Source organism: Cyprinodon tularosa, unplaced genomic scaffold (assembly GCF_016077235.1).
Source record: "Cyprinodon tularosa strain WSP-4 unplaced genomic scaffold, ASM1607723v1 ctg64, whole genome shotgun sequence".
NCBI lineage: Eukaryota > Metazoa > Chordata > Actinopteri > Cyprinodontiformes > Cyprinodontidae > Cyprinodon > Cyprinodon tularosa.
This window is the reverse complement of record NW_024039385.1, coordinates 893,263-914,200: the sequence shown is the minus strand read 5'-3', so window position 1 is coordinate 914,200 and position 20,938 is coordinate 893,263. Positions and strand designations below refer to the sequence as shown.

Genomic DNA, 20,938 nt, shown 5'->3' with positions numbered 1-20,938 from the left:
TGTCAGGGACGCTCACCCTAACGTAACCCTCGTAGGCGGTACCGATACCCCTCTGAGGGTCGATACCCAGCGGCCCCTTGGTCTGATCCTGGGGTACGGGACACACAGCTGGAGCTTTGTCCGCACACGTGACGTGGCAGGAAAAGTTACACACTGAACACAAACACATCATCAGTAAACACAGAATCCACGGCGTAGAACTCAGACATGTCGGTGGCGTTTCCGTTCTCCTTACCCTCACATGTGCAGCCCTGGCGGATCAGCCCCACCATGAGGGAGGTGCACTGGTTGCACTTTGTAGGCGTGTTGAAGGACTTGACAACAAACTGATGCGCTTTGGGCTGCGGTGGGACGAGGAGAAGCGAGAGGAGGTGTTCATCAACACGCCAGAAAACAGAGATATCTTTCCTAAAGCGTAAAAAGGGTCTAACCTTCGGCGAGGAGCGTCCGATGCTGCCGTATCCTCCTGAACGCATGGTGGGGGTCTGAACCGTCCGGCCTGGGTGGTCTATCAGCTGAAAACGGAGCAGAAAACTTTAACCATTGTTGCTCTAAGTGCTGCAGGATTCTCCTCCGTAGCTAAATTAGCTGTAACTCATGCTGGATGACTGTGAGCCGCAGACGCCATCTGAATGTTTAGAAGCTTTCTGCTTTTCCACAACAACATGCCAAACATTCCTGTCCAACTTCCAGCTAGATTAGATAAAGAGAAAAACATGAGCAGCTTGGCGGAGAGCTTACTCACCTCTATGGGCTCCATGTCGCTCGCCATGGACGGCGAACGGGAATGGCTCTTCAGGAGGGACTTGGGGTCATCTTCCCGAGACGGAATGTTGGAGGGAGTGAAGTTATCTATGGAGTCAACCTGAGGAGAGCAGGATGGAGGAAAAGATGAAAGGAACGAAACAGACGGGTAGAACCATGCAGCAGCCATGCTTACAGAGAAAGAACAGCGGACAGGAAAACCACTCCGTTAAACCCCTTCAGACAGAAACAACCAGCACATGTTCCGGAACATCGCTGCACGCCCGGCCCTAACGGCTGCACCACTGAAAACACACTGAACCATGCAACCATCCAAGGAGCCCCGATAACAAAAAACACACATTCAAACAAGCCAGAGTCTCCCCTAAAGTATTCACACCCCTTCAACGTTTCCACCTTTCAGGCGGTTGCCTCCACAAACATCACGTCTTTGAGTGCACCGCTGTAAAACGGAAGGAAAAGTTGGCTGACATTTTTCTCCAGCTTTAATATTTCCAGCTTTAAGGGTCATTTTCTGGGCTCATCTATCTATATCATTATCTATGAGCGACTTTCCTCTCCTTACTGAGAAACTAGCATGTAGTTTATATTCAGAGGTATCTGCAAACAGATGCATGCCACACTTTTCAGATTTCTCTTCATTCAGCTCTATTGGCTTTCCTTCCACTTTACAGCTCCGAGCCGCTTCCTGCTGTTCCGCATGTGATGAAATGTGGAAAAGCTGAAGGGGTGCGGAAGACGCAGAGAGGCGGTTCGTCTCTCTGCCATGCAGACAGCGGATAAATAAATCATCAGGCTGAGGAGAGAAAAAAAAACGTGACGGCTCGTTTAAAGAGGAGATGCAGGACTGCAGTGATGGTGCTTACACGTCTGCTTTTAGGCGGGCCGACGGACGGCGAGCGCTTCGGTGGCAGGAAGAGAGGGACAGAGACACACATGAGTGAATAATACAGATCTGAGAACACATTTAAACAGACTGAGTGTGTGTGGGGGGGTTAACGAGACCAGGCAGGGCCCCCAAAGCCTGATGGACTTCTATCTAACTTCTATCTAACGCTCCAAACCGGAGCTTCCAGACTATTTACAGCTGATTTATTTAATCTTTCATTTAACTTTGGGGAAGCACTGCCTTGGACTATAGGTTCTACATAAGGAGGGCACTGATGGGAAAAACACACGTAGTTACTGGGAAGAAGGAGCCAGGGAAGGTTCTAGCAAACAAAACAATCAGAATCTAAAAGAGAGAAAAAAACTACAGGGGTGTTTTATTCATGATTTATCTAAAACATGTCATCACTGTCCTATAAGGTAGATTTGTAAAGCATGTAGATCCAGCCACCCATGGTCAGACTTACATCTTCCCAAAACTCAATTAAAGAAGAAGAAGAAGATGAATAAGAATCCTGATGTACCAGAGTGATGCAACCAAAGAAACACAAATAAATAAATTATAGAAAATTTCATTTAAATGATCCAGAAAGAGGTGGTGAACGGGACATGATGACCTTTATTCAAACCTCCTGTTGGGACATTTGGAGGAGAAAATACTAAACTTACATCGAACTGGTCGAGGGCCGAGGTGGGCGCGTTGAGAAAAGCCAAGAAGGAATTCTGGGAATCCTGGTGCTTGACACCTATAGAGCCAGAGCAAATAGAATCACAGCATCAAAGGCCGGCTGGACAAAACGGGTCACAGGACTGTTTCTAAGGGCTTACTGCAGGCTTCATATGACTCGGCTAACAATACATTGTTGTGTGGCGAGCACAAGACTCTGCTTCTCCCATATAGCAGCAAAGCCCCTCTGATTGTGACTAAATCCTCTTTCAATCAGCTAATCTCTGAAGAAACGCAGGATCCGTGAATGCATCACTTTTTAAATGTATGCTAAAGAGACTGTACCCCTTCGCAGCCGCAGCTCCTCCGTCTCCTTCCTCAGCCGCTCGATCTCAGCCAGCAGATCCTGGTTTTTACTCTCCACCTCCTTCAGTTTACTGGATCAACGACAGAGATGCATCACATTGCTGAGCAGGAGCAGCTTAGAGTAGCAGTAAACTTCCAGAAGGCCTACCATTCAGTGGAGATGCTGTCGGCCTTGACCTTGTTCAGCTCGTCCTGAATGCTCTGCTTGGCTTTGATCTCTGTGTCCAGCGCCGACTGCAGCTCCAGGCGCGCCGACATGTCCAGCTTGGCGAAGCGACGCATCTTCCATGGCATGTCCTGAGACAGAAAGAGTAAAAAAAATATGTCCCTGTTCATGGCGCTTTCTCAGCTGATTCGATGATCAGACAATTTACATTAATCGTTATTATTTCTCTGGCTGTATATACCGACAGGTTTATTTGGTGGAGGGTTTGGTTATGTTTAGGTGAATTTAGTTGGTTTGAGAATTGGTGTTTGGTTTGGTTGATGTTGACTGGTCTCCTTTATGTGTATTTGGTTGATTTGTTTATTGTTCTTCGTCAAAAGATTGTCTGAAATAAATTCCTATTCATTCATAAAGTACAATTTAGATTTTTTTTTCCAGATGAAAACAAATGTGAAGTGGGGCAAACTGTGAACAAAGACTTCTGCTTTCTGTGCGTCATTTCTAATTAAGCTGCTATTTTTTGGGTCTGTTCTTGATGCTCGTTTTACTGTCAGTCAACATAAATCGACTTTAATGGGTTTTAGTTTCATCTCTCGTAAAATTAAGTCAGAACTGATGCATCATGAAGGTTTTAGAAACCATTGCCAGGTTGTGTTAGACCAGCTTTGACAGAAAGAAGTGTGTCTTTGGCTACGTTCACACCGCAGCCTGAAATGACCCAAATCAGATTTCTTTGCCCATATGCGACCTGGACCTGATCTTTTCATGAGAGTCTGAACAACACAGATCCGATTTTTTCCAATGCGACCCAGGCAGCTTGGCTATGTGGTTCAAATGCGACCTGTGTCTGAACAGCCAGGTCGCATTCATCTGACCCGAACGCCATTAGTAACCGACATAGATCACTATTCCGAGTCTTGCTACACAGAAGCGGTAGGAAAAATAAAACATCAAGGCAGACGATGATGCGGAGAGCAGTATTTATGTTTAAGGTTTAAAAAAAGATCACTGCAGCACTACCATCCATGTTTACTTCCGTAAACACAGAGCACGCTGACTTGTGATGTCATTGCATCCTCTACTGAGCATGCGAAACACTTCAGCTGCATGAATGCAGTTCATACAGGAGATTACATACACGTCGCATATATTTGGAAATGTGAACGGCAACACAAAAAAATCAGAATTGAGCATCAATGCCTGCAGTGTGACCGTAGCCTTTGTGGCTCTTCTTACCGTGGCTCTGGCTCCAAGGCTGGTGTTCCTCAGACTCTCCAGCTCCTCAGTCATCTTAGTAGCCAGAGCCTGCAGGTAGCCTCGAGCGTCTTTCTCATCGCTCACCCTGCAGCACACATCAATGCTCATTTAAGAACAAATGGTTGTTTTAAACACATTTACCTCTCAAAGCCGAACGTTCACTCAATAAATGTCGATTAGGGACAAGAAATAAAATGAAAACAATATAAATGAACCAGCTAATGTCATAAACATTACACTTTCTCTGTGATTTGATTCATTTAAACATTTTTTGGGACAAACATTCTCCTGCTATGTTACACCTCCACCACCAGAGGGCGACACAGGCTTCCAAACTCCTCCAGAAGTGATTTCCCAGCTTTACATTTGTATGTGCATGTTTGGAATGTGTTGTGGCTGTGAACCAGAGCGTGTGCCTGTGGAGGGTATGTTTGCTATGCGAGGACTTCGGGCCCGTCCACCAGAGGAGCAGTTGGCGAGGCGTCAGCTGAGAGGATCTGAGAGGAAGGGAGGGTCAAGCATCTCCACCATCTGCAGAGGTATTCCAGACATGCTGCAGCTTTCCAGTGAAGGGCAACCCAATACCCTGCTACACAGACGGTGTGAAACTATCGCCGTAGCATGAGAGGAGAAGCGCAGGCCCTCAGGGCTGTACTTTGGGACACGTGAGAAGGCGGCTGAGGGCGTGCGGCGTCTCTTACCACTGGATGATCTCAGTGATCTGGGCCTCCCAGTGGGCCACGCTCTCCTTTTTATCAGCCAGCTCCCTCATCTCCTCCTCCAGCTTCTGGTTGGAGCTGCTCATGTTCTCGAACATACTGGTCAACTGAGCACAGGAAAAAAATAAAAATAAATAAATAAAACACATAGATTAGAAAGACAAGAAGTCTTTGAACCGATGCTCCGCCTCCACCAGGTTGACCTCCTCATTCCATGTGTCCAGACTAAACTCCTCCGTTTACACACCAACACCAAAGACAAGCATGCTGTTTTGATTCCTTTTAGAGATAGGGGTGTGTGTGTGTATGTTTGTCTAGATGTTACCATGGCGACGTCATGCAGGTCTCAAACTGCCTGACTGTCAGTTCAAACCCCTTTCCCTCCGAGGACACGTTCCTGGTCTCTTTAACTCGGACCAATTTCCTGTTGTTTTGGGTTTGTTTTCTAAATCTAATATCTTTTTATTTTTTTTTATCAAACACAGGAATGTCACAGCTGTGAAAACAAGCTTTATACGAAATACAGCAAACCAATCTTTGTGGAGCTCCGTTACGTTCTGGTTAGCGCGTGTCGCTGGGAATCGAGACGCACTGAGGTTATTATAATTACTGCTTTTAGAGCTGCTGCAAGGTGACGAAATAAATGACCGCTTAAAAAAGTCCTACGAGTCATTATAGAGGCGTAACTTTACTAGATAGAAAACATTTAGGGAGGTAGAAAACAGATGTTTGTTTGAAATGGTGCCTTGAACCTCTGGATTTGAGAAAATCTTTAATTCACAGGTTAAAAAACTGGCTTTATAGGAGTTAGATGAATTATTTATCTCAAGAGGAAGTTTTTTTTCAATATCTTATAAGCGTGAACAGGTTCAAACAGCAACCGAAACAAATATAGAATAGAAGATTTTTGCAGATTTTAGAAATTATGTGAAAGTCGATGCAGTTAGTTTCTTTTATGGGTATTAAACTTTGATTGGTAGAAAATAACTAAAAGGGAGAAAATGCTGTTTTTTAGCACGGAAAAAAAACTGAGACAGATTAGCAAGAAGTCTTTCATAGCCAGACATTTAATTCCACATCCTAAGCAGCTTTATTCAAAGGGCTGAAAGCGTAGAAGTAGAGTAAAAGTTTTTTTCCCTAGAGGAACATACAGGAAGCGTTACATTCTGAGACACAGGAGCCATCCTTCATCTGTACCCACAGAAGAGAGAATCTGTTTGACCTCAGCCTTATCTACAGCTCAGCAATGTTAAATCCTACCGACCCGCTGATGCATGGAGCTACAGCTGTAGATTAAAGGTCCAATATCAGAGCATCAGACTGCAGACTGGTTGCTCTAATTAACATAAACGGGGTAATTATGACAGTTTAGGGTTTATTTATAGACTTAGCACTAAAAGTAAAGAGAAAAGTCACAACGACCTGAAGAATTATCAGCCTGGAGGGTTTCTGTTTCCTCTTCAGGAAACAAACATTAAACATCTTAGTGTACCGATGCACATAACGATGTGACTGCATCTCAGATTTGATTAAAGCTAGTGGAGCTGTTCAGCCAATCAAAGCCTTGGGTTATCAGAAACACTTCCTGTTTGACATCTGATCAGAAAGTTCATAGAAGATGTGAAAATGCTGCTTCTATTAGCGTTAGCTGAGTGGAATGTTTAGCATGTAGGCAGATCTAGTTCAAAAAGACGACCCCCCCTCCTGACTTCTTTCTGACTCTGTTTGATCGCTCACAGACTTTAAAAACACGCTCAGATTTTATTCCACAGGTCAGAGATCCCCCCTCTTATAAGAAAGCGTTTAAAAAGTGAACTTCCAGGAACCGATTCCAAAGTCAACACGGCTAAATCCAGCGTCACTCTATCCGACCGTGCAGGAGGGGGGAGTCTGTACAGTGATTTTTCTTTGGCACGGCAGGGGGAGGGGGGGGAGGAATGTGATGAGTCGTCCAAACGGGGTTACCTGGGGTTGCAGTTCTGAGTTAAAGGGTTAAACAGATCTTAAAAAGGAAGGCTGAGCATGCGACAGCAAGTAAACCAGTTAGCAGCTCTGACACAGAGACACATACTGTACCTTGTCTAATTCAGTGGACAGCTTCTTATTCTCCTCAGTGAGCAGGACTCTTTCACGCTCATACTTCTGCTTGTACTCCGTCTCAAACTCTTCACGCTCGTTTTGGCTGCAGGAAAACACACACAGTGTTAATGTCTGCAGAAACCTAACCACCATCTGCTAGCCAAACCCCTGACCCCCCGCCCCCCCACCCCCTGGCTGAAGATATTCTTCAAGTCTGCTTTACAAATATACAGCTGGGTGTTTCAGTTTCAGCTCCGATCTCCTGTAAACTGGAATTTCCTTTGTTCCTCGGCGCCCTCGGCCTCAAATGTCCCTTCAACAGCTGAATCAAAGACTCACAACTAAGACGGGACGCTTATCTCTAAGCCCGACACATGAATGCAGTCCTGAGCTGATCCTGCAGTGTGTTTAAAAAGGAATTAAACAGCAGTGGAAATCATACATCAGTAACTCTGGGCAGGAAGGTAGAGCTGCAGGGAGGAAACACTGACTTCTACAGCTTCCAGCACTAAATCAAGACAAAATACTTCACTTTTTATTGTAATCAAGTAATTTTTGGTGGTTAAACTGGTGGTTAAACATAATGGTAAAAATGTTTATATACGGTTAAAACAATCTTAATTATTGGTTTATTCTGATCCTGCAGTTTAGATAAGTGCGGCATGTGTAAAGGTGGGTGGGAGGGAGTACACAAACATCAGGGATACTGAAAAAACACAATTGTTCTGTACAAGCAGGGCTCAGACACATCTGATAAAAAAAATAGACAATTATATGTCCAAAATAAATAAATCAATGTCCAATATTCAGGTTTAAGGGTTTCCGCGGGTCAATTAAAATCATTAAAAGTCATTAAACTATACATTTTTTAAATTAAGGCCATAATTGGCATTACAATTCATTAAATGCGATTATTCTGGCATTTAAAATGCTTTATAAAAAAAAAAAAAATTTGTCAGATATATTATATTGCAATATATTTGTGCGGAACTGCTTCGGTTTGATCCTAAAGCCGTATGTTCGGAAAAATGCTTGAGATGGAGAAAAAGCTAGAGAATGGAAAAATGCAAATTTAAAAAAATGTGTATGGAAAACGAGGAATTCGGGACATGGCTACGGCAGCCTGTCGACAGTAAATATGACAAAGAGTCGTGGGTACTTGTTGATGGCAATAAAATGATTTCTAAGAGCATTAAAAAGCAGTAAATTAGAGTTATTCCTGTATAAACCCTGGATTTAGATTTAGAGGACAGCTCTTTAAAGTGGAGGCTACAACCCCCTAGTGGGTTGCAGAGGTACTGCTATATAAATAATATAATTCCTGGTGAAGATTCTCAGTCATCCAGGTCGTAATCATTCCAAAAAAGTTAAATAACAATCCACTGGACCTTTTTTCCAAGTTTGAAGATGTGTCGCTTCCCATCCAGGAAGCTGTTTCAGTTCAAAATGTCAGAAATAGTGTTGCGTTCTAAGCCAAAACAAGGCTTTGCTTTGGTCCGCTCTATAAAGCCTTGAACTCTGTGCTATTTCTGACATTTTGAATTGAAAAAGCTTCCTGGGAGGGAAGCAAAACGTCTTCAAACTTGGAAACAAAGTCCAGTGGATTGTTTTTTAACTTTTTTGGAATAATATAACTGAAATGTATTGATCCCACATTGGAGAAATGTACCTCTGCATTTAACCCATCCCCTTGGGGAGCAGTGTGGTCTTGCTCAGGAACCCAGAGTGGCAGTCTGTAGGAGTGGGGCTCAATCTCTAGTGTTCCCGTAACCACTAGGCTGCCACTCCCCCAATAAATATAACCATAGTAACACCTGAAATATACTTTCACACAGGTATCAAATGTTTGCATTAATACCTGACAACTGCAGTTCTTCTACATTTGTTTTATTTTAGGCAGAAATAGTAGTAGGTGGGCCATGCCTTCGGCATGTGGCCCCCCAATTAGATTTAAAACACTCCAAGTTTAACAGGTTAAATCATTGCTGTCAGCCCATTAAAGACCCCTGATTACTGTAGGTAGATCATGTTAGAAATGTTGGTTAAATACCATGTGGGCCCCTGAGTATCTGCTTTAAGCAGGCTGATAGGAAGCCATCTTTCTGATGTTTTTGAAGCTCAAACATTTTATTGAGCCTTTTTTAACAAAAGGAGGAGGAAACTAGGCTACGCTACAGGACGCTAACAGAGACACATCACAGCTAATTATCCAGATATGATGGATATAACTGTAATTACCTCACAGTGACACCACTGCAAAAACAGAAAGAACCAGTTTGGATCAGGTCAGAGTAACGATTTAAGCTGCAGGTAACGAGTAGAGAGAGAAGAATGCGAACCTTTCCCGCCGGATCTTGTCTAGTTTGTCTTTCAGCATCAGGACCTCCTTCTGCAGGTTGAGCTGTTGACTTTCGGCGTCTCTCAGCTCTTTGCGGAGCGCCTTCAGCTCGTTGCTATGCTGCGCCTCTCGACGCGCCAGCTCCTCCTCAAACAGCAGCGTTTTCTTCTCCATCTCCGCTCGCAGCCGCCCCACCTCCTGGGACTGGTCGGCCGATGTGGTGGCGGCGGGAGAGCCCACATGCTTCACCTGAACAGACGCCATCATTAGAGGGAAGAACTCGGTGAGAAACGGGAGCAGCGATGGTCCTGCTCCGCCTCCTCACCTTAAGGCCTTCCAGTTCCTCCTCCAGCTGACGGCTGTACTGCTCGTTGCGCTCTCTGAGCTTCTTCTCTTTCTGAGCCTCACAAGTCTGCTCCTCAACCTGAACCTCCATCTGATGGTGATTGGAGAACGACATTCATCAGATGCGAACTTAGGAGGTCCTTCATTGCTGAAGAAGACCTTTAAAAACTCCTATCAGGTTTTCTTTATATTTAAACCTCCAATTTGGCTCAGTTTTAGAGTAGAACTGCAAAGGTTAACTACTGAGCATAAAGTCGGATGGTTTCCCTGATTTATCAAGTCCAAGAAAATACTTTAATCTAATTCCAGCCTCCTCTGGTGAGAGTAGAAACCCCGATAGAAAAATAAATGTGCTTATTTAATTTGCTGAATCTAATGTGGCACTAAACTAAGGATGCTATGGGATCAGGACATTAACAAGTAACAGAAAGTCGTCTACCCCATCGTTGAAGTGTGAACCAAGCGGCCCATGCAGACAGATAAGGGTTCTGCTACCAACCACAGGGAAGCTACTCTACCTCCTTCTTGGCCCTCTCAGCCTTTCGCACCTCAAGGCGGAGAGCCTCCACCTTCTGGTTCTGGCTCTCCATCTCCTCCTCCTTGTCACGCAGCTGTCGAATGAGGCGCTGCTTTGCAGACCTGTGAGGAAAGTCAAACCAGAAAACCATCTAAAGGCTGCAGAGGTCTCACTCCTACTTTATTTCAACCGAGAACAACCAGCTCAGCAGCAGGGATGGATAAGAAGCGTTTAGGATCCCACCTGAACTCTGTCAGCTTCTCGTTGAGCTCAGAGAACTCCTGCATGGCCAGCTTCCTCTGGCTGTGGGCGTCCTTCAGCTCTTTAGACTGAGACTTCAGCTTCTCACTGGCCTCCAGAAGGCCCTGTTCACAGCAGAGAGAGAACCAAGACTCACTTTACCAGTCATCAAGACTGACCTGCTTACTTTTAGACCATAGAGGAATAGAAAACTGACAGATATCCTTAAAGCCCCAGCTATAGCAGCAGCAGGGTGTCTTTACCTTCTGTAAGTCGTCCCTCTCCTGTGTGAGGCTTTTCATCTGCTTCTCCAGACTCTTGACGTGTTTCGACGAGTCCTCCAAGTCCCTCCGCGCCGACGTCACGTCCTCCAGCTGCTTCTCCAGTTGGCCCGAGTCTGACGACAAGATACGTATTTCAGGGAAAACCTCAGATGAAGTAAATGAATTGGTTTCAGAGTGTTTCTTTTTATTCAGGACAAACCGGCTATCTGCTTCTTCAGGATGTCGATTTCACTCCTGAGACTCCTGATCTCCACCTCCTTGTTGGAGCTGACTGGTCCCTCTCCTGTCGCGTGCTGCAGAGCCTGAACAGCCTGAGTCGACTCTGTAACAGGTGAAAACGTTTGTTTTTTAGAAGGTCTTTTTGGAGCAGAAAGGTTTTAATAATATGGTTTAATAAGGAAACATCTGCACAGACTCACCTTGCAGTTTGCGACTCAGCTCTAGTTTTTCCTGCTCCAAGCGACGTATCCTCCTCTCGTACGCCTCGGTGGCCAGGCTGTCCTCTAGCCGGCGTTGGACATCCAGGTCCAACTGGTCCTGGCCTGCTTTACCAGGCTCTCCTGCCAGTTGTCGGAGGCAACCCCGGTCTGATAGGGAACTACGAGTAAACGGCAGCAGTTAGATGGAAAAATAGGACCAAATCCAAATGTAAATGACGTTTGGTAATAATGGCGGCTTTAACTGCAACCACATATGGAGGACAGCAAATGCAAGAAGGCAAAGAAGGGGAGAACATCCTGAAAATGGACGAGGAAAGAAAGTAGGGAGACAGTTGATTTCTCACATGGTGTAAGGAGATACAGCTCGTTAAAAACATCACCTAATGAGGTGGGGTAGGTCATTAATTACAACTGCAAAGCTTTAAAGAAAGTGATGAATATCACACAAGAAAGCTCAGACAGGAAACGCTTCAAAACGAGTCTACAGAAAGAACCAGTGTCTTATTCTAACCTATGGGAAAAACACCTCCATCCTTTTCCAGCCAATTAGACGCCATGGCATTCACAGGAGTTCCTTTAACTCACCTTTTACTTGTATAGGTGAAACCCACAAACGGCAGGTGGTGTCCAGAGAAGGCAGTGTGAGAGGGAGGAGGCATCGTCTCCTGAGAGAAGGGAAACCCACAGAGAAAAAGGTCACATTTGACAGGAAAATAATCTGAAAAACTACTTGTTTTCTAAAGAGGAACCCATACCGAGTTCTTTAGACAGTCATCATCCACATCAAAGTTAGAGGTATCTGTAGGACTGCTGACTTCTGGGTTGTAGGGGGCCTCACAGGTACGAATGTTGTCCCAGTCGATGCCTGAAGGCAGGAAGAACACAAGTTGGTTCTGAGTTCTGGCAATAAAACAATATTTGAGTAAAGTAGTGGAGTTTAAATGTGAGGGTCGGTGCGCACCAGTGAAAAACGGGTGCTGTTTGAAGTCCTCGATGCCATTCTGACCCAGCCTGTGCTCCCGACTGCAAATGAGCCGGCGAATCAGATCTTTAGCATCTTCTGACACGTCTGTAATCTGCTGTGGGAACTGGAAGCGCTCCTGCTGAAAGGAAATCACATCAGACAGCTGAGAGGGCGGGAAAAACAAACACAAACAACCGCTGCATCAGATGGACGCCGTCGGCTCACCTTGTGGTTCATGATTTTCCCGTAGGTTTCCACCAGGGATTCTGCATAGAAAGGGGTCTCCCCGTACAGCATTTCATACATGCAGACGCCCAGGGACCACCAGTCGCACTCGGGCCCGTACTTGCCTTTGCCGTCCTCCATGGCCTGGAGGATCTCTGGGGAAATGTAATCTGGAGTTCCCACTGCCACTGAGGACTGGACCTAGTGGAACACAAACAGCAATCAGCATCCGACACATCAGAGCGTGTAAACATGCTGCCAAGCAAGCGTTACGGCGAGGGATGATAAGGTTACAGTTAAAGACAGGAAAATCTCAGGCTACAGAGTTAAAATGACATCTATTGCCCAAATATTTTGTTTTCTCATTTCCTGACGCAGATTCATGGTTGATCCTGAGTTATAGACGGCGTTATGGATAAAAAAAGACACGCAGAGCACTGCAGGAGATAGTGAGGGGAGGTGAGCGCGTTACTCCCCCTTACAGAAACACTGCAGGCATGGGGCTGCAGAAACAAACTTTAGGATCATCATTGTATTTAAATCCAGCAATATTTTGCTCATTTTACAACCGCATTAAGGCTTAAACAACTAATCGTAATTAACCTGATTGTTGAAATAATCATCAAGTAAATTAGTAATTAGTTAAACTGTAAAGAGTTTAGTTTCACCTGTTTAATTCTGTAAATTATTTTTCAAGGAAACTTTGCTATCCAATTATTAATCAAGAAAATAATTGACAAAATAATGAATTATCAAAAAGGTTGTTAGTTGTAACTTAACTGCATGCCTCCATCTTTCTCTAAGAAAATACTCTAATTAGCAGCATTGACCCTTATTCAAAGTACAGAGGGACGTATACATGCATGAGGCTCTTATTGTGAAGGTTTCCTCTCAGTTTGACCATCCAAACACTTAAAGCTTAATGAATTTAGCGACTAAAACTGGATTTTTAAAAATTGTTTTATTCTAACCAGTGCAAACAGCAGCTTCTTTAGTCAGAAAGGTTGATTCTTCTACAGGAGGAACCCAGAGCGTCTGCATGCTGGAAGGCAGAGCTTCTGAAACGTTTCAGCTTCTGACACACAAAATAATAACAGCATCAACTCAAGACCCAAACTATTGATTGAGTAAATAAACATAAAAGGTTAATCAACTATGGGTAACAATATTACAAACAGCATCAACCACCAAAGTAGTCTATTTTGTCCATTTTAAGTAATTATTTAACCATTTCAACATAAAAGTTTTTGTCTAGTTTAATTTCTGTATTACATCCCAAAACCCCATTATGGTTAATCGAGGACCCCAAGTGGGGTATCAGTGCTGAAATAGAGTAAGAAAGCTCATGTTTATAAAGACAAATTGGAAAATGCAACGGCAATGAAAACTGACTTAAATAAATCTCAACAGTTTTGTATTTAACTGGACCTCATCTATGCGTCACGGATCAGTTTTAAAGACACTTTTTGGTGAGATCAGAGCTAATTTGGGTCAATTGATTATGAATGTGAAAAACAAATGGGTCAGATGTGGGGTCCTTCTGTATTATTCTACTACTTTCATTCAATGGCCGTTTCTCAATTCACATGAATGCGAGTACAGATTCACGTCCTCTCCAAGTGTGTTCTTAAGAAGAACACAGGAAAGTCTGGACTTGGTGAGAACGGGAGCACGCAGCATAAATATTGATCAATTGAAACAGAAGCGTACTTGTGACGTCACCACATCCCCGACTCATCTAGAGCTGCATTTCACCTCCTGTTATTAATAGTCTCTGGATAATAATAAATTATAACTTTTTTCATTTAATGGGGGAATAATAATCAACAGAGTCAGATAAACACAAATCAAATTAATATTTTTCCAGATAAAACAAAAATCGCCATCAGAGCCAGCAGTACTTCGAACACGACTATGCTGCTGGGCTGCTGCAGACCAGCTGCCGTTAGCCTTGGCTGCCGTTACCCTCACCGCTCCGCTGGTTGCCGCGGTCCTCTCAAATTCGGAATTTTATTTTATTTTTTTTATTATGCATTAAATCGGTAAATGGACCATATATTGCCACTTTAAAGTATAATATTCCCGCTTCAAATGATCTTAAAACTTACTTTTATTGAACAACAGCAACAGAAAAGAGAACCTTTAACTTTCAACGGAGCGCTCCATTAAAAGCTGCTGCTGCAGTGCATGCTGGGACAGCTGTCAATCTCAAGAACGGACAATTCTGCTCTGATGCATGCTGGGTAAATAGGGAGGGACGAGTACAACATCCGGGGACTTTGTCTGTTCTCTGTCTGCTGTTCTTGTGAATTGCAACAGTACTAGGTCTGAGGTTGATGACATTTCACCAGGACACAAGCACATGAGAACGCATAAGTACACATATAGAGAAACGGCCAAAGTCTCCAGACATTTAAATCTGATCTAACTTTGATGTAACTTTGTTGTGTCTCAGCAATTTGATTTATGTTTTTTTGGATATTTTATGTGATCATTCCTTTAAAGTGCCATGACTATCACACATTCATTTCAATCAATTCATAAGAAACATTTTAATTGCATTTTAAAAAGTAACCCAATTAATTGCATTTTCTTTTTAAACACACTATAATCCCAAGCAGGAAGCTTCATACTAGTCGTTTTTTACAAAGCTGTTAATCTGATGCACAAGCAGCATCATAGGAGTATTCCAGCTTAAAACCATGGATCCAAAAGCCTAAAATCGGTGTAAGCTACGGTGGAAGTGTCTGCAGTAATAAATGCTAACAGTGCGGGATGTTAGGAAGGAGCCAGGATCAGGAACATGGATTATTGCTTTAGGAATTAGCTTAAGGAGAAGCAGTAGCCTCAGTAGTAAATTTTTTCACTGCACATTGATTAGCCTTGTTGCTATTTATTTTTTGAACTTTAATTAGTGGAAGGAATTGTTCTTAAATTAATGTTAATGTCGTGTTTACACTTCTAAAAAAATTGCATAAAATATATGGAGGAAAAAAGTTAAATTTATATCTTTCAAACAGCCCGATGGCTTAATAACCTAAATAGTTGGACTAAAAAGAATAAATATATGTGCTGTTGTGCTCATATAATTGATCATTAATGGAGGGGAAGGTTTATTATGTCGATATATGACCCTGTAATTAAGTCAATTTAAAAAATGTAATTGCATCCCACCACTATTAAATCTTTCCCTGTCATTTAGTAAAGAATAACATTTAAATAACTTAGTCTGATTGATTTCGCAGATCGTGTATTTAAAATCTTCCTTCTATTAGTGACGTGGATTCCTTGTGTTGATGGAATCCTACTGTCACACTTGGAGCAGGCAGCTTTATAATTAGCAATTTCCCCTCTCTGATCTCTCATTCCATCCTGTCATTTTTCTTCCTGTAGGATCAGGGGAAATGTCTGAATTGTAACCTGCAGGCTAGGCCAAGCAGAAACCCGCAATCCTCGCCGGAGACCCCCAGGGGTAGGCAGAGAGGTTAGTAAAACTCTGCTAATGTTTGCTTTGGACCAGGAGGAACAACAGCAGCAGCATCAGCAGCGGAGGTGATGTGGTCAGAACTTACCGTCCCATCCTCCATGAGTTTGAGGCAGGAGCCAAAGTCAGCCAGGCGGATGTGGCCGTTCATATCCAGCAGAATGTTGTCAGGCTTAATGTCCCTGAAAAGAAAAGAGAGGGAAAAAAAGAAAATTGGTTCCTGAAAGTGATGAGGAAAAACGCACACCTTCCAATCAAAACACCTTTCAGGACATCCAAAACACACACAGTCCTCATCTCATATTCCTGGGAGCTCTGATGGCTTTTCATCAAACCAGGCTTTATAAAAGCAGGAATCCGAGCAGGCCTGATTAGCCCCTAAAGTCTGTGGATAATAATTCAGCAACATTTGTTATTGAATTAAGCGTAATTTCCAGCAGCTCATTTATCAGCAGCGGGGGCGCTTTAAATTGACCACAAGAAAGAATAAACAGAACTAAATAGTTGAGTTTGTGATTAAGGGAATTCGATTTAATCCCAGAGTGAGTTTAGGACACAGATACGCCGGAGGAGGAAAACAAGCAGCACACAAACACACTTCCTGGTTCCTCTTCTCCTTCTGCACTTATTGGGCAGAGAAAACAGGGTGGAGGCAACACTTTGAGAGTTTTCCTCTCCTCTGCATCTGTTCTGCATTATTACTGCTGATGGGGTGTTTATATTCACATACATACTGCGGTTTGATTCCAGTCAGCAGAAAACAATTCCTTTTTTTTCTCCCTTTACCTCCTAAATAGCAAAGCTTTCTTCCCCCCCCCCCCCCCCCCCCCCCCAATCAAACAGCATCTTTCACCTCTTGCTCTGTGTTTTACCTTTTCACACTCAAACCCCGACCCAGGGACCAACATTTATTTTCCCTCTGATCAAAGTCATTTAATTTCCTGATTGGTTATAAGATATGATCTCCTGGAAAGCAGCAACTTTGCTGCACAGCAGGCGTTTCATCCTGCAGATTGTGGGAATGTTAGGGTATCTTTGGTTCATCGCAGTTTGTTGTTTGAAATGTGTTTTTAGCTTTTGCTCTGAAGGTGGATGTGCACTAGTTTAAACAAGTAGCCCTTTTTTTTGTGATCCACATGCATGCTCTGCTATAATTTCCCGTTATAGCACAGTTCTCTGGTCTTTCTTGTTTGAAGAATAGAAAAAAATAAAATGGGCATCTGTGTAAATTTTTATATAACACAGGAAGTATCGACTTATTTAGCTAGAGCTTTTAGAGCAAAGCTCTGCCCCATCTTAACCAGCCAATCAGTTTACTTCATCAAGTGTTTCCATCCAACAATCGAAGCATGCTTGCTTTAAATAATCATAAAGCTTAAAACAAGAACGCACTCAACCATCACTGTTCCAGCTCATAGATAAACATGCAAACAGCTTAAAAATAATAATGATTGTATAAGAAAAAGGACCTTTGATTGGCTTTACGACGACCATAAGCTCCGAGGAGTTTATACTCCATCAGCTTCAGTCAAGTAGCCAATCAGGAATCAGAACCACGATTAAAGGAAATGGGGCGTAATATAAAAAAAAAAAAAACTGAATAACACAATTAAAATTGAGATATTTTAAAGCTACATGATTAAAATATCAGGCAAAGCGTTATAATTTAAGGGGTGACTTAAAGTTTCTCGGTGGAAATAAAAGCAGAATGAATTCATGGCTTGTCTGCCGCTGAATGAAAAGTTTGGTTCCAGTATTTATCCATTTACTCCACTGGGTGAGTCCAGTAAGCCAAGAAACTAGGACTAAAGCAGCCAACAAAATGCCTTTAATGCTGAAATGACTCTACATCCGTAACACACTGAGCACCCTACCTAAAATGTTATGATAATTTACCTTCCTATTCACCTGAAAACAAAAATAACAATAAACTAACTGGCTGTATGGGTTTGATTTACATCATTTATAGTACAGGAAGTGGAAATATCTCCATAGTTATGCTGCTATAGGCTTAGGCTTCTGGAGGACATAAGGACCCCTATTTCATCATTTTGCCTCATTCTATTTCTATTCTCCCACTCTGCAGAATCTGTTCAATCTAACATTATGCTCTCTCTGCTTTTTTCTCATAGTATCTTCGCCTCATTTCTGTTTGGCTGTGACACCACACCATCAACACCTTTGTTTATAGCTGTTGGAGATCGGCCTGTTTTTCCAGTGTAGTCCTGTTTCTCTGACTGTGACTGGCTGGATGTGCTCTCTTAATCCTCTGACATGGGATCTGGCTCGGAGCTTGTCTGCCTGGCTGTAAGTTTCCTGCCTTTTACAGCTGCTTTTTGTATCTCTGCTTCTTTTTCCTAGAACCCCAGTCAGCCTCAGCAGATGGCCGCTCACACTGAGCCTGGTTCTGCTGGAGGTTTCTTCCTGTTAAAAGGGAGTTTTTCCTCTCCACTATCGCTACAAGCATGCTTAGTGAGGGACTGCATACGAGTCAATTATTTGATGCAAGCAACTGGTTTTCCTTAGATGGAAAACTTTGAATCAATATGATTGGATGATCTGGTTGAACTGTAAAGTGCCTTATGATGACATGTGTTGTGAACTGGCGCTATATAAATAAACTGAATTGAATTGAAATAGACCAATACACATTTATATCTTTTTAAATGCGATACCAATTGACATCAGTCCATTCTTGCATGTTTCTGCTGACGCAGATAAAATAAGAAATGCTAACATGGGCCCAATACACAAACAAAGTAAAGTTCCATCTGTAGAAGGACGACCCAGAGATGCAAAGTACATAAAAACAATAAAAACAGATCAGAAATGGACATCTCTAGAGAGCATTTGCAAGCATATAAAAAAGTTCCTGGTGGTGCAAATAAAGACAAGTCTGTTATTTATATTTGGTTTATGAAATTCTTCAGCCAACGGTTCATTATTTTAGATGTTGCTCAAAGAAGCTGCGTCTAATAAAAGCAACCCTCCCACTCTTCCCAACTAGAACATCATTTCATAACAAGTGATTCAATTACAGTGAATGTTGTTCTCAGCTACCAAGCATCAGGAAGTAAACAGCTATAGCTCATCAGACGCCCTCGTCTTTGTTTCATCTCCCTAGATGTGTCAGCAGTCAGAGTTTTGGGAGGATTTTCCATCTTTCAGGAGCGACAGACTTTAAAACCTGCTTTGATGCATCAGTCTTCAACCAGAGGTCTCTTCAAAGCCACATTAAGCCCCAAATGCTCTCGTTCTGTGGGTCGCAAGCAGCTGGATGGTCTCTCTCCTCTCAGAGGCAACAATAAAACCTCCACCTCTAAAACTACAGGTTAAACTAATAAATGAGACAAGAATTGCATAAGCCAACACTTTCCCCTGCAATCAAAGCAGCATTTGCATTACATTCAGCTAAAAAGCTTTCAGGAACGAGGCAGACTGCTCAGATGTGGTCCAGATAGGACGTCACTCTTCATAGTAGACATTCGATTCGTAATGAAAGCCACAAACTACAGCAGAGAACGTCCAAGTCTGGAGCAATCAAAACTTGGCAGATGGAAAAAAAAAAAAACTTTTTTTCACCCTTTTATGGGAAACCATAGAATATCTTCCTAAGGTAGAAAATATGAGTCTCTACATCTCTAAAGGACATTTCTATCATCAATCCTTCACAGCTTCTGTTGCTTAGTTTCACAACAGCAATCTGAATGTTATAAACCACATTTCTTTACTGCTCCTTTACCATTTAGTTACTTAAAAAATCATTTTTCTCATCTGACAGGCAAGAAACTTTGCACAAGCTTGACGTGACCTGAAACCTGAGCCGGCCTACCGACACGCGGATCTATGGTGTGTATGTGCGGCCTGGCTGTTGGAGAGTCCTAATCTGTCCTGCCAAAGAGCAGACAGCATGAGTTGACCTCTACCTTAACTGATGAACCACTCGATATTTAGGGAAGCTGCCATTAGCCTCATATAAGGAAAACTACACTCTGTTTCTCTGCTTAAGATTTACTTCAAACTGAGGCAATAACCTATCGATGGAGCCGGAAACAGACGGAGGTTTAAAGAATAATCCCTCCCTTTATATTTCCCCTTCCTCTGGTGACTCAAACAGAAAAGACGGTGACTGCGGGCTAGGTGAGTTAGCACAGTAACTAGGCTACTGTGTCACAGGGATCCAGGAGTCTTAAGGAGCGTCGCAGGGACGGGAATAGAGGACGGTAATCTCTTTTAAGACTGCAGCATCCATCTGCGAGGACCATCTGGATGCCGTCTCACACACGCACACACACTAGCACTGTGCACACCACAGCTACTGGTGGAACTGTGAAGACAGGACATGTGAGCCTGGCTCTGGCTGATTTGTGAAGAACAAGGAGAAGCTGATGTTTCTGCATGATGTTTGCACTGACTGTCAGAACTAGTTCTCGTTTTATTTTTATTTTTTTTTATGTAATAAAAATGCAGTTTTCATTCCTTTTTAAATTGGTTGCTGGAGCAGCGCTAACCTGCTGCTGCACACTGCTTGCCAGCTGGCTTAAAAAAAGGCCACTTATTAGGAAAATGTGTTTGTGGCCAGTCCATTACTAAACAATAAAATAGAGTAATGACATTTACTCTAATATGAAAATAGAAGCAAAAACAAAATATGATGTGAAGTTTTCTAGAAAAACAGATGTTCTTCACTTTGAAAGTGGCAGCTTGAGTTTTAAAAACTTTCATTCAGTTTATGTAAATGCATTAATCAGGGAGAGTCATTTATTTACCTTCTTATTACAAAAGCATTAAAATATTCCAATTATTCACGCAACTTTACACCAGTAATCAGCCTGCATAGGGGCTTAAACCTAGCTGCCATGTAAAGTGACTTAATTAGACAGTTGGATATTTAACTAGAAATTGAGAGGTTTAAAATCTCTGCTTTTAGTGAAGCTCTGGACTGACTACACCCATTCTACCTGAGGTGTTATTAACAGCTATAATCACACACTAAAGATGTTATTGTGCTTTTAATGGTTCTTAAATTAGCATAAAACATCCCACTGTGTGTTTGCATGTGTGTGAGAGAGAGAAACCTCGATAAAGATGATTTATTGCCATTTTAAATTCAATACATGATAACAGAATTGGCTCTTTAGAAACAGCCTCCAGCCTCCTATGTTAGCTGTTAGCATTAAAGGTGTTAGCATTA

At 42.7% G+C, this 20,938-nt stretch overlaps 1 protein-coding gene across 5 annotated transcripts in view; it reads right to left on the bottom strand.

The window, feature by feature from the left end:
• Positions 1-20,938, bottom strand: part of cdc42bpab (CDC42 binding protein kinase alpha (DMPK-like) b) — an 81,520-nt gene that overhangs the window by 7,751 nt on the left and 52,831 nt on the right. For 2 of the 5 annotated variants that reach the window (XM_038308528.1, XM_038308530.1), the window contains exons 6-28: positions 15,833-15,926; positions 12,261-12,461; positions 12,033-12,174; positions 11,827-11,936; positions 11,657-11,736; positions 11,051-11,229; positions 10,831-10,953; positions 10,611-10,744; positions 10,351-10,472; positions 10,109-10,229; positions 9,571-9,681; positions 9,247-9,494; positions 6,905-7,010; positions 4,811-4,935; positions 4,089-4,194; positions 2,835-2,983; positions 2,666-2,757; positions 2,323-2,399; positions 1,632-1,667; positions 746-865; positions 432-515; positions 236-341; positions 17-153 (exon numbers count right to left, since the gene is read on the bottom strand). In XM_038308528.1, coding sequence (XP_038164456.1) covers positions 17-153; positions 236-341; positions 432-515; positions 746-865; positions 1,632-1,667; positions 2,323-2,399; positions 2,666-2,757; positions 2,835-2,983; positions 4,089-4,194; positions 4,811-4,935; positions 6,905-7,010; positions 9,247-9,494; positions 9,571-9,681; positions 10,109-10,229; positions 10,351-10,472; positions 10,611-10,744; positions 10,831-10,953; positions 11,051-11,229; positions 11,657-11,736; positions 11,827-11,936; positions 12,033-12,174; positions 12,261-12,461; positions 15,833-15,926 — 2,803 coding nt within the window. The remainder of the gene's footprint in view (positions 1-16; positions 154-235; positions 342-431; positions 516-745; positions 866-1,631; positions 1,668-2,322; positions 2,400-2,665; positions 2,758-2,834; positions 2,984-4,088; positions 4,195-4,810; positions 4,936-6,904; positions 7,011-9,246; positions 9,495-9,570; positions 9,682-10,108; positions 10,230-10,350; positions 10,473-10,610; positions 10,745-10,830; positions 10,954-11,050; positions 11,230-11,656; positions 11,737-11,826; positions 11,937-12,032; positions 12,175-12,260; positions 12,462-15,832; positions 15,927-20,938) is intronic. The other 3 variants (XM_038308531.1, XM_038308532.1, XM_038308529.1) reach the window with 2 other exon arrangements.